At 42.2% G+C, this 14052-nt stretch overlaps 1 protein-coding gene across 6 annotated transcripts in view; it reads left to right on the top strand.

Annotated features, from left to right (window-relative positions):
- Positions 1–7372, top strand: part of TMLHE (trimethyllysine hydroxylase, epsilon) — a 116019-nt gene extending 108647 nt beyond the window's left edge. For all 6 annotated transcript variants that reach the window (XM_025988986.2, XM_072743660.1, XM_072743661.1 and 3 more), the window contains 2 exons: positions 4301–4439; positions 5111–7372. In XM_025988986.2, the coding sequence (XP_025844771.1) occupies positions 4301–4439; positions 5111–5242 (271 nt within the window). In that variant the 3' untranslated portion in view covers positions 5243–7372. The remainder of the gene's footprint in view (positions 1–4300; positions 4440–5110) is intronic.
- Positions 7373–14052: the final 6680 nt, after the last annotated feature.

Genomic DNA, 14052 nt, shown 5'->3' with positions numbered 1-14052 from the left:
GTCTTTTTTTTAATTTTTATTTATTTATGATAGTCACAGAGAGAGAGAGAGAGAGAGAGAGAGAGAGAGAGAGGCAGAGATTCAGGCAGAGGGAGAAGCAGGCTCCATGCACCGGGAGCCCGATGTGGGATTCGATCCCAGGTCTCCAGGATCGTACCCTGGGCCAAAGGCAGGCGCTAAACTGCTGTGCCACCCAGGGATCCCAATACTTTTGTCTTTCATACTGGATCCCAATACTTTTGTCCTTAATACTAGATTTATAAGTGATTACCCACCACTATGACATGAGAACATTCTGAATTTGATTATATATTTATCATTACCACTGAGATTCATACTTTTTTATGTTTTGTTGTTCCTAATAAGTGCCTTTTTAGGTTATAGAAGTCCCTTGAATATTTCTTGTAAGGCCAGTCTAGTGATGATGATCTCCTTTAGCTTTTGCTTTTTCTGGAAAACTCTTATCTCTTCTTCAACTCTGAATGACAGCTTTGCTGGGTAGAGTATTTGTAGTTGGAAGGTTTGTTTCTTTCATTTCTTGAATTGTGTCACTCTCTCCTAGCTTGCAAAGTTTCTGATGAAAAATCAGAAGATAGACTTCTCATAGACTTATGGGGATTCCTTTATATGTTTTTCTCTTACTTCTTTTAAGATTATCTCCTTGTTTTTAACTTTTGAGAGTTTAATTATATTGTGTCTTAGTGTAGGTCTCTTTGGATTCCTCTTTTGGAGATTCCACAGGCTCTCTAGATGTAGCTGTCTCTTTCTCTAGGTTAGGGTTGTTTTCTGTTATTTTTCCAAATAAGCTTTCTGATACTTTCTCTCTTCTCCTGGGACCCCTATAATGTGAATATTAGTCTCCTTGATGGAGTCTTGTAATTTCCTTAAGCTATCTTCACTCTTTTTCATTATTTTTTCTTTTTGCTTCTCCGATTGAATGAATTTGTCTTTTCTCTTTGAGTTTGCTGATATTTTCTTCCACTTTATCTAGTTGACTCTATTGACTTTTTTAACTCAGTTATTGTATTTTTCAGCTCTGATTTCTCTTTGGTACGTATTAATATATTCTGTTTCATTGGTGAAATTCTCACTTTTATCAGGGTCTGTTTCTGGAGTTTTGTTGTTTTGTTTAGAACGTTTTCTTGTTTCTTCATTGTTCTTTCACTCTGTGTTGGTTTCTGCACATTAGAACCTCTCCCAGTCTTGACAGACTGGTCTTGTGTAGGAGGTGAATCTAAGCTCTTGGTTGTCTCTCAAACCTTTGATTTTCTAAGCCCCTTTCCTTGTTTTTAGTGGGTTCCAGGAGTTGAAGGTGTGTCAAAACCTGTCAGACTCCCAAAGGGGAGGATCTTAGTCAACACCTAGATGCAGGCTGATTGGAAGCCAGACCTTTGGTTAGCAGCTTTTATGCAAGTATTCATAGCATACTACAGTATGCAAGCAGACTTCTTTCCGGAGTGACTGGGGACTGTGCATTTCTATATGCTCCCTTTCCACTAAACCTTGGGTAGAGAGCCAATTAAGAAGCATTTATTTTTTACTGTCCTGTAGAATCTGGAAATAAAGCCCCCTTGGCTGCCAGAGCAGGTGATCAATGGGTGTATCCCCTGGACACCCTGGACAGCAGCCATGAAAGCCAGGGTCCTAGGCATGTATAGAAGCTCATTCCAGGGATACACCAGCGAACTGAAGTGGGCCAGAGGGAGGATGTGGGGATGGTGCCTGCTGGCTTTCCTCATCTCCACAGAGGATTGCAGTCTGCCCATAGATGCATGCCAAAACAGAAGCCTGACCTTCAGGAAGCAGCTTTTAAAGTATACAAATAGGCCTTTTTTAGAGAATGACTAGGATATAGATGTTTCTGCCTACTCTCCCTGTGTGCTAGGCTTCAGGAATTTCCACAGTGAGTCTTCACAAGCCCATTAAGAACTGTGTTCTAGAATCAGGCAGGTCTTGTGAGACCTCATTGTCTTTCAAAGCTAGGTGTTTGGGGTGCCCATCCCTCGTGCAGACATCATAAAAGTTGGGGCACCAAAAGTTGAATCCAAACTCTTCACTCCTCACAAAGAAGCTTGGAGTTGTAAGTTTCCTCCTGATTGCTGTACCAAGAGTGGTTTTATGATAAAATTCTGTTTCAGCATGTTCTGCCCATTTTAATGTGGATTTTTTCCTTATTTGCCCAATATGTAGGAGTCACTCAGCTAGTTTCTGGATTTCTTGCAGAGGAAATTGTCCCATGTGTAGCTGTAGATTTGGTATGTACATGGGAGGAGGTGAGTTTGGGAGACTGCTATGTTGCCATCACTGACCAGAACCACCAGCACTATTTGTAATAGTCCAAATTGGAAACTACTCAAATATCTATCAATACTAGAATGGATGGATAAGTTGTGGTATAGTTACACAAAAATTCTATACAGCATGAGGTATAAATGATCTATTGCTACATAGCACAACAATGATAAATTTCCTTTTTTTTTTAATTTTTATTTATTTATGATAGTCACACAGAGAGAGAGAGAGAGAGAGAGGGGCAGAGACATAGGCAGAGGGAGAAGCAGGCTCCATACACCGGGAGCCCGACGTGGGATTCAATCCCGGGTCTCCAGGATCGCGCCCTGGGCCAAAGGCAGGCGCCAAACCGCTGCGCCACCCAGGAATCCCCAATTTCCTAAATATAATATTAAATGAAAGAATCCAGACACAAAAGAGTACATACTGTAGTATATTAGTCATATAAAGTCTACAAACAGGCAAAACTAATCTTTGGTGACAGAAGTCATGATAGTAGTTATCCTTGAGTTAGGGGAAAGACAGGATAGAAAAGGGGGACAAGAGGGATCCCTGGGTGGCGCATCGGTTTGGCGCCTGCCTTTGACCCAGGGCGCGATCCTGGAGACCCGGGATGGAATCCCACGTCGGGCTCCCGGTGCATGGAGCCTGCTTCTCCCTCTGCCTGTGTCTCTGCCTCTCTCTCTCTCTCTCTCTCTCTCTCTCTCTCTCTGTGACTATCATAAATAAAAAATTTTAAAAAATGTTTAAAAAAAAAAAGAAAAGGGGGACAAGAGAGTGTTCTGGGATATGGGTAATGATCTGTTTATTGGCCTGGACCTTAGTGATAGGGATGTGTTCACATCATAAAAATACATCAAGCTGGGCAGCCCAAGTGGCTCAGCAGTTTGGCGCTGCCTTCAGCCCAGGGCCTGATCCTGGAGACCCAGGATCGAGTCCTGCGTCGGGCTCTCTGCATGGAGCCTGCTTCTCCCTCTGCCTATGTCTCTGCCTCTCCCTGTGTGTGACTCTCATGGATAAATAAATAAAATCTTTAAAAAAAGAGAAAATACATCAAGCTTATGATTTGTGTACTTATCTGTATATGTACTATACTTCAGTAAAAGTTTAACTTACCTTCAGTAAAAAAAGAAATCCAATATTTTCAGCAGAGGCTTTTCAGCGACTTCCCATAGTACTCAGAATAAAACCCAAAGTCCTTACATAGCTATTAAGGCTGTACATGATCTGGCCCATTGTTACCTCCTCCACGTTATTCCTTATCATTATTCCCCTTGCTTACTCAACTCCAGCCACATGGCCTTCTTGCTGTTCTGCAAACATAATAAAACTCCTTTCCATCCTAATGCTTTGTGCTTGCTCTTCCCTTTGCCTGGAACACTCTTCTCTCAGCTTGTCAGTTTGTTGTTTTTTTCACCTGAGAGGTTCTAAGTCATTCTGTTAAAAAGAAAGCCTTGCTAGTATAACCTCTCTTGCCCACCTCAGCTTAGTGAATAGAAAGCTCAGATCTTTCCCCACTGCTTCTATAAAATTTGGCCAAGAGAATGTACTTTAAATAAGACATCATATCCTAAGGTGGGAGAAACCAGCTAGAACCTACTTCTATCTGCTACCCCCGGATTGTCCAAAGAAAAACAAAATATGGTCAACAGGCAGTGGGGCTCCTCTCTGCAATCCTATATTCCTTTTTTTAAAGGATTTTATTTATTTATTCATGAGAGATCCAGAGATAGAGGCAGAGACACAGGCAGAGGGAGAAGCAGGCTCCCGACATGGGACTCGATCCCGGGTCTCCAGGATTAGGCCCTGGCTGAAGGCAGCGCCAAACTGCTGAGCCACCCGGGCTGCCCACAATCCTACATTCCTAAGAGAACATTGACTTATTCTCACCTTATCTCTAGGACAAGTAATGAATATAGAGAAAGCCTGATGTAAAATTGCTCAATAAACAATAGATGTCTTTAACATGTGTTTGAGGATATCTTTTCTTCTCATGATTTCATCTTAGATACAACAACTATGACAGAGCTGTCATCAATACTGTACCTTATGATGTTGTCCATCGTTGGTATACAGCACACCGGACTCTGACAATAGAGTTGAGGAGACCTGAGAATGAGTTTTGGGTCAAACTAAAGCCTGGCAGGGTGGGTGCCGAATTCTAAATATGTCAAGTAAGCTTGTTATACTGAAGCAGTGAAAATGGGTATGTATTTAATATGTGAGTCACAGTCTTGCAAAGATAAAAAAGAAGAGTCCTGGGTATTGGCTCTGGTCCTGCCACTCACTGAATGACCTGGAAACAGTTCCCACACCATATGTAGCATCAGTAACTCAGTGGCTCTGTATGTATAATGAGGGGGTTGAGCTAGATAATCCCTAAGGGTCCTTCTAGCTCCTTTTTAATTTTTTTGGCTCTTGATATATCCTCTGAATGAAGAAAATCTTCAGCTTAGCATAAAATATAATGAAATAGTGTAACTCTTTGGAAAAGTATATATTAAATATTAAATAGAAAAGAAAACGAAGCCAGTTATCTGATTTTCTTTGATAAGAATAATTACTCAAGAAACATAAGCTCCTCAAGTGCAGGGCCTGATTATCTACTGTTGCCTTTGTAACTGCCACCCTGCCTCCTACAGGGCTATACACATCCTAATTTCCAAATGCTTGTTTAATCTCAAAAAGAAAGATATCCCATTGAATGTAACCAGAGAACAATCTAAAGCTTTTAAGTGATCTCTTCTGATTTAGAGTTCTGTTGGTCTGCTTTTGTTCTGATGGCGCTTTTTTTTTCTCTCTTTTTGCCCATTCACAGGTCCTATTTATAGACAACTGGCGTGTCCTACATGGCAGGGAATCCTTCACTGGCTACCGCCAACTCTGTGGCTGCTATTTAACAAGGGATGATGTATTAAACACTGCTCGTCTCTTGGGGCTTCAGGCTTAGAATTGACAACATTAGAATTATGAACACACCTGGCACCCTGGCTACCAGAATTTCATATCAGCAAAATAATATTATGTCAAAACCTGCATCAAACTGTCTCCTTATCCCATCACACAAAACAGAAGTTGCAACGAGATCAGTTAAAAAGAAATGCATTTTAGGAACAAAGTCTTTATAAGGCAGCAATTTGTAAAATGTTTGGTCTTAAGACACCTTAACATTCTTAAAAGTCCTTGAGGACCCCAAAGAGTTCCTGGATGTGGGTTATATCTATTGATACTAACTGTAATGGATTCTAAGACTGAGAAATATTTAAAATTCAAGAACACAAAATCACACTTCCCTCAGTATCAGAGAGATGACATCATCACATGTCATATAGCCATTGGAAAAATCCTCTGTACATTTACGAGGTAATACGAATGAAAAAGGTAAATATCATCTTAGTGTTATGATAAAAAATAGTTTTTAATCCACAGGGCCACTAAAAGTGTCTCAAGGATCCCTCCAGGTGTCTTCAGACCACTCCTTAAGAACCAATGGCCTGGAGGATACCTTAAGGTAAAGGATGTAAAGGATCACCTGTGGATTAAAGAGTTTAGCTGAAATCCTAGATTTATATCTACAGTGTCCTAGAACTAAGATATCGTAGAAATTGCTTGATAGCACAAGCTCAGTGATAAGGTAGTAACTGAATTCAAACACGGTGTTTTATCTTACAAGAAGGGCTATCTCCATCCAAATCATCTCTTGAAGAGTTAAAATAGGAAGTCACAATAGCTCCTGTGGAATAAATCCACCAGTTCAATAACTCTGTGAGGGATAATTGCAGAAATATTTTAGAGACATCTGAGCTTCCATATGATAATCCATAGTCTGTAAGACTGTTCAGTGAACTCATCATGACAGATGTTGTGCCTCCAAAGAACTGGAAATTACTATCCAATTTTGCATTTTTGCTTTTGATGGAATTTAGAATGCAATCTGTTTCCTCCATTTCTGCTGATCTTTTTTTCTTTACTTAAAATATTATACATGTTAACTGCTAAGATTTGACTGGGTTAAGTATTATACCTTGTTTCTTTTCTTCTTTAATGGCTTTATTTATATATGGATGGAGATACAGAGAGATGAGTATGAGGCTTATTTTCGCCTAGCTTCCATTGAAAGTGAAGCTGTAAAATAACTGCATTGACCACTGTAGAATGATGAAGGAGAATCCAGGCTAGGATGTGCAGAAGAGGGAAAAAAGCACTATTGGTGAGGATAGAAGTCACAAAGCAAAGTCAGTACTCTGACAGAGAAGGGAGTCTAATCTGATGTTCACAAAAAGTGCCTAGTTCACATTTAGGAGTTTATGCATTATCTTTTGGACTCGCCCAGTGCTCTAAAATATGTTCTCTGAATATTTCTGCATTTTATTTATACTATGTAGGAATCTTCAGGCGCCTTCATGAAATCTGTTTTCTTTAGGTCAGAGAGGATTTATAATAAAGTCTAGATCTTAAAGGATATATACCCGTTAGCGATCAGAACAGAAGTAACATTTTTACATGCAATCTATTCTCCCTGCTGTTATGTACTCCTAAAACATGTCACCATTAGTCTTCATCAGGATATTTACCCTTTTTGGAATTTTGCTTAACTTAGCCTTCAAAATTACATTTTAACTGTAGTCAGCATTGATTTATAACAAGCAAAGGGCATATTCAGGGTCCTGGAGAGAGAAGGATACAGATCAATCTTCTCCTTCACTGAAGGACTTCCTTTACCTTCTGTTTCCCCTGGGACCTTGATTCATTAATTATTTCACAGTCACTTTTCTAAATTTTCAATCCATACTTTTCTACAATATACTCCCTTCAAAGGAAGAAAGAGGGAAGGGAACTGAGTGCTGATCATGATGCATTGAAAACTTTCTTTGTGAGATGTTTCTTTTTTACATCTTTCTAGTGTCCCTGAATATGTACGCCTGAGTCTGTGTCCACCAAGCTCAGTGTAGAATTACTTTTACTTTTTGCTAAGGTGGGACGGGATCAGTAGGGTCAGGAGCACAGCACCTTACATAGTCATTTCACAATACAAATTTGTTAGAATAAGAATAAATTTATGAATCCATTTCAAACAAAATTACCAGATATTACCATGTTCTCTGTTAATTATGTCCTTTTGTGTTTGACAGTTAACCAGCACTGAATTTTGTTTACCTTCCTCTACACTGACAAACCATTCAAGTGTGTTCAGGACTAAAGGATTTCCTGGGCTGCAGAACTTAGTGCTAAAACTGGGAAAGTCCCACATAAACCCTACCTTCTTGCTGCTACCTATGTCTTTTTCTTTAGTGTTCATAACTGGTTCCCATTTCTATCCAAGTGCTTGTGAATCACAACCTGTGTAGTACATAATGATAGGAAAAAAAGAAGGGCACCAGAGTGGCTCAGTTGGTTAAGTGTCTGCCTTCAGCTCAGGTCATGATCTTTGGGTCTTGAGATTGAGTCCCATATTGGGCTCCCTGCTCAGCCAGGAATCTGATTCTCCCTGTACCCTCCCATCTTCTTCCTCTCCGCTGCTCATGCTTTCTCTCTCTCTCTCTCATGCTGTCTCTCTCTCAAATAAATAAATAAGACCTTTTTTTAAAAAAAAAAAAAAGGAAAGAAAAAAAGATATATGAACTATGGTGTGTTGTGGTGGTTCCCAAAGTAGATCAGCAGCAGCAGCAGCAGCAGCAGCAGCATTTGAACACTTGTTAGAAATGAACATTCTTAGGCCCCACAACAGACTTACTAAATCAGAAACTGTAGAGGTGGAAGCCAGCAGTTTGCATTTCAGCAAGCCCTCTAGGAGATTCTGGTGCCTGCCAAAATATGAGAACCACTGAAGGGAAGAGCCTTATTGCTGAGTTTTAGACCCTATTTTGAGCTACAGTTTGCTCCTCTTCATTTTATTTTATTTTTTTTTAATTTTATTTATTTATGATAGTCACAGAGAGAGAGAGAGAGAGGCAGAGACACAGGCAGAGGGAGAAGCAGGCTCCATGCACCGGGAGCCCGATGTGGGATTCGATCCCGGGTCTCCAGGATCGCGCCCTGGGCCAAAGGCAGGCGCCAAACCGCTGCGCCACCCAGGGATCCCCATTTTATTTTTTTAAGATTTTATTTGTTTATTTGAGAAAGAGACAGAGATAGTGACAGAGATAGCAAGAGAGAGCAAAAGAAAGAGAATGCACAAGCAGGGAAGAGAGGAAGAAGAAGGCTCCACACTGACCAGGGAGCCTGACATGCGGCTCAACACAGGGCTTGACATGGGGCTCGATCCCAGGACCCTGAGATCATGACCTGAGCCAAAGGCAGAGACTTAGCCAACTGAGCCACCTAGGTGCCCCCTCTTCTTCACTTTAAAATGGAGGCCTTGGACTGCGCAACATCTAAAGGCTCTGTCACTCTATAATTTTGTTTGACCTCATACCTTAAGTTATCTCATATGAATGGAGTAAGGAAAATACCTATATCACAGGTTTTTCTAGCAAATTTGTGATTCTTAAGTAAGATGTTTGCAGCACATAATAATGACCAATAACAACAGCTAACTCTTTCATAGTGCTTTCTATGTGCCATTGTTATGACTGCTTTTAATCCCCACAGCAACCATACCCCTATTTTATGAATGAAGAAATAAAGGCAATGAGAGATTAAGCAGTTTAGCCAAGGTCACATGGCTAAATAAGTGTCAGACTTTGGATTGGAATTTCCAACACCTGGCCACAGAGACAGTGCTTTTCATTAATATGCTATAGTCCAAAATAAATGTTAATTCCTTCCCCATTGTCCTTATTCCAACAGTATTTACAGTCTAGCTGACCATTCAGATGGTAATCATCATCTGCACTATTAAGTTCCTGCCAATAAATTCTTAAGAGTACCATGAGACGATCCAGATGTTTTGCAAATAGTTTGTAAATATCCACCAAACCCCCCTATGTTTTTTTAAAGTGTTTTTCACTAATTTTTCTTCTTCCAAAGGTAGATGATAGAAAGACATCAATCCATTCAGCATTTTTCCTTCTTTCCACACTCTTCTGGAATATGTCAGTTGTTAGGATCAAAACCATTTTTTTTATTTTTTTAAGATTTTATTTATATATTCATGAGCAACACAGAGAGAGAGGCAGAGGCACAGGCAGAGGGAGAAGCAGGCTCCATGCAGGGAGCCGGACGTGGGACTCCATCCTGGGTCTCCAGGATCACGCCCGGGGCTGCAGGTGGCGCCAAACCGCCGCACCACCGGGGCTGCCCAGATCAAAACCATTTCATGGCATATTCATATCACTGCCCCCATGGAGCTCTTAGGCATATTGGAGATCCACTCACACAGTCAGCTGGTGGCTTCGTTGTGAAGTCAGATCATGTCTGTGTCCTTGCCTGCTTAGGCCTACAGCTCACCAGAGCCAAAGACCGTGGCATATATGGTTGTAGTTCTTGTTCTTTTTTGTTGTTGTCAGATCTACATTCGGGGGTTGGTGGGTTTGCAGGTAGTTGATCCTACTCCTTGGCTTTAAGCAGTGGACCTGGCCTTTGTCCTCCATCTTGGTCAAATTACTTTTGGATCACTCAGCATATAAAAATCAGTATGATCAATGGAATCCAAGCTTCCTTTCTGGAAAAAAAATCATCAGGCACCTTTTACAATTGTGAAGATCATCTTAAACCGTGTTGGTTTGTATCATGCAGTTTCATAGTGGTATTCTAGCCTACTTTTTATGGGTAGACGAGCATGGTAATTTATCCTGTGCATAAGCGAAGATCACTGGGTCAATGCTATGTGAACCTATGAAGTCAGTGAAGGTTTTTCTCTTCTAGCCCCACCTTTCTCTATGGTCTGTCCTTTGTCCTATCAGTGATGGTCACTCCCTCCAATTCAAGTGCTCAATATCCTCTCATCTTCTGCTTTCTAGATCCATCTCCGATGCCTTGACTGAGCAGTGTAGTGTCATAGAAAGGGCATGGACTTGGACCAAACTGGGTTTGAATTCCATCTTTGCCTCTGACTAGCCTGGCGAATTTGGGGAAGCTACTTTCCTTCCTTGAGCCTGTTTCTTCATCTGCAAAGTAATGCCTATAAATGTCATCTACCTGAGAAAGCTGTGATGAAGAATGAAATGAGGTCATATGTATAAAGTGTATACCATAGTGAGCAGCACACAGTAAATACTCAGTAATTAGTAGTTGTTTATCTTTGTCACCAATGTCATTTGAGCAAATAGAAGGGAACAAGGCTAGTCTGTGTGTTTGACAGACATCAGCATTCTACTTAGAGAAAGACAATGAGAGTCAAAATTGGAAAAATTTGTGGAAATGCTAGGGGTCAAGGAGAGTAAACAGATCATGAAATGCACACATATTGGCGGAGCATTCCAGCACGGCCTGAGGGTTTGTAGATAGGAAGTTGTCTTGAGTAGGTGGTGCAGGAGCTGAGAGCCGAAAGGGCAGAATGGATCAGAGAGAAAGGTCAAGGTATGGATCAGAGATCTTGCTGAGGCAAGAAGAGTGTTTTAGGGAACGTGGCTTGATAACAAAGGTGATAGGGTAAATGAGGCAGGTAGGCAGATACCCATGCCTGCAATGATGTATAGTTAAGGAAGAACATGTACTTCCATGTGCGAGTTCACCACCTCCCAAAACCCCAGTGAAACTACTATAAAATGATATTTAAAAGGATTGGAAGAGCAGGAAATGAAGCAACGACTAAATTTTGAATGCTGAAAAGCAGGTGGATGAATAGTAATTGACTTAGCAGACCTAGAAAGACCACAAACTAGGAATTTTAACCCTTAGCAGGAGAAGCCAAAACCCAACCTCATTTATTACCCCTTCTTCCATCCGACCCGCAATAATCTTCAAAGGCTAAAACAGGTAACTCTGGAAGTGGAGATGGGTGGTGGGTACCCAAATAATGAGGTTTGTTTAAAAACTTTTTGAGATTTCCAAATCTCCTCCTGCATTTGATACTTGACTAAACTGGGGATCTGCCCCTTCCCTGCCCTGACAGAAGTCTGGAGTGTTAGTTCCTGAAAAGGAGAGCACTCTGGACTGGGAGTTCCTATACCCAGCCAAGGGCTGGAATCTCATATTAAAAGCAGAAGGGTTAATTGGAGATATGCATCCTGAAAGTTGTAAATCGCCATCCTTATCCACCTCTGACTAAAATTTTAGCAGCTGGAAGATTCTTTTGTGGGCCATTTCAGCAACTCAAAAGAAAAATATCTAAGGATATTGACACTAAAGAGCCCCAAAAAGAACCCAGCTGGATTACTCCATGGTGAGGCTCATAGTATGATATTGGGGGTACATGGGGGAAGGAGGAGACCCATCTAGTTTGGTATTTATTATTAGAAATGCAGGGGAGGGGATCCCTGGTTGGCGCAGCGGTTTGGCGCCTGCCTTTGGCCCAGGGCACGATCCTGGAGACCCGGGATCGAGTCCCGTGTCGGTCTCCCGGTGCATGGAGCCTGCTTCTCCCTCTGCCTGTGTCTATGCCTCTCTCTCTGTGTGACTATCATTAAAAAAAAACGCAGGGGAGAGCTAAGATGGCAGCATAGTAAGAGAACCCGAGGCTTGTCTCATCCCTCAAACACAACTAGATAACTATCAAATCATTCTAAATGCCCCAGGAAAAAAAAAAATAAATGCCCCAGGAATTAACCTGAAGACTGAGAGAATAACCTCCACAATTAAAGGGAGAGAAAAAAACCACATCGAAGAAGGTAGAAAGTGTGGAGATGTGGTTTGGAGGAGAAAAATCACAAGATCTGCAGAGGAAAAGGAGCTATGGTTGTGGAGAAAGGTGAGAGAGAATGGAGCATCAGGGGAACACACAAGGAGAACACTTCCCCCAAAACCATTGGCTGGGAAAAGGAGAGGGGCTAATTTCTGTGAGTTCTGAAACCAGCAGGGCTTAAAAACTAGCATTTTAAAGACAGGTGGGCTTGGCTGGGATAGAGCCTTGAGGGCACTGCCCTACTGCTGGAGAGAACACAGGCAAACAACCCTGGGAAAGATGGCATGGAAACAACCATCTGGGAACACCTGTGGCACAGAGAAGGTGACTATCTGTTCTTGGAGAGTATCCCTGGTCCCTGAGAGGTAGCATTCATAGAGACACCTCTCTGGGGACCTTTGTCAGCCAGCTGGTGCCATTTCCCTCCCCCATCCCTCAACAAAAACACAGAGCCACCTGCAGAGGGCAGCTTGGCCCTGACACTGGTTGCCTAGCCTGCTTGCTCCAGGTCCCACACCCCTGCACTCTGGCACAACAACCTTCTCAGTCAAACCTGCCTCAGTCCCAGAGTGGTGAGACACTCCCCTAGAAAACCAGTGCAGGCCCCTGCCCACAACATGTCTCTAAAGCCTGGAGATTTATTTTTTTAAGATTTTATTTATTTATTCGAGAAACAGATAGAGAAAGAGGCAGAGACACAGGCAGAGGGAGAAGCAGGCTCCATGCCAGAAGCCCGACGTGGGGCTCGATCCCGGGTCTCCAGGATCAGGCCCCGGGCCGAAGGTGGCGCTAAACTGCTGAGCCACTCGGGCTGCCCTAAAGCCTGGAGATTTAAAAGTCAGCAGGGTAGGCAGATAGAGCCCAAAAGGTATAGTGATGTTTCTGGAGAGAAGGCAGGCAAACAACCCAGAGGCAGACAGTGTGGAAAGAGCAATCTGAAAAACAACTGGCCCACATAGTGGTGGGGATTATTCACTCTTCTTGGAGTGCACCCCTGAGAGCAGTGGGCCCAGAGACCCCTCTCCAGGGACAAAGTTGCTGGCTGGTGCCATTGCCTTCCCCCACCCCTCAGCATAAACATGGAACCACCTTTGGTAAATAGCACAGTGCCTAACTGTGCTTTGGTAAATAGCACTGGCTGCCTAACATGCTTACACCAGGTCCCATACCCCTGTGCTCTGCTGCTACTGCCCTTGTTAGTCAGGTTTGCCTCAATACCAGCATGGTGTCCCCTTCCCCAAAAGACCAGCAGAAACTCCCGCCCACACCATGTCTCCTGGTCAGAGGTTTCTGTAAGGCTTCAGTTCTGGTAGAAGTGGTATCAGGTCTCATTTAACAAGCGGACCAGAGCACCCCGAGTTAAAACTCACCACATTATGGCCAAGGCCCAAACACTACCCACTTCAGGCAAGGAGAGCCTCTGCAGATGACTAGCCTAAAGAACAGAGCAGCCAAAATGCAGCAGAATGCACACTACACACACCACAGACATTCCCTGAAGTGGCAGGCCCTGGACACTAAATGACTTATTCTTCATAAAGCCATCACTCTCAGGAACAGGAAACATAATAGGCTTATCTAACACAGGGAAAGACAGAGACTTAGAAAAAATCCCAGGACAGAGAAATTCATCCCAAATGAAACAAGATAGGTGATGCCACAGATCTCAGTGAAACAAAGGTAAGTAACATGCCTGATGGCGAATTTAAAGCAACAATCATAAGAACACTTGCTGAGCTTAAGAATGGAAGACTTCAGAGAGGCCTTACATCAGAGGTAAAAGAGTTTTAAAAAGACAATCAGAAATGAAAAATGCAATAACTGAGATTCAAAATACACTTGATGCAATGAACAGGAGCACGGAAGAAGCAGAGGAATACATAGGTGATATGGAAGATAAAATAATGGAAAATGATGAAGCTGAGAAAAGAAGCATTATGGAATACAAGAGTAGAATTACGGAACTCAGTAATTCATTCCATCAAACATAATAGCATTCATATTCTAGGAGATGCACAAGAAGGAGAGAAAAGGGA

This window comes from Vulpes vulpes, chromosome X (assembly GCF_048418805.1).
Source record: "Vulpes vulpes isolate BD-2025 chromosome X, VulVul3, whole genome shotgun sequence".
In the NCBI taxonomy this organism is placed as follows: Eukaryota; Metazoa; Chordata; class Mammalia; order Carnivora; family Canidae; genus Vulpes; species Vulpes vulpes.
Note: the sequence above shows the minus strand (reverse complement) of the source record. Positions and strands in the feature narration are given on the sequence as shown.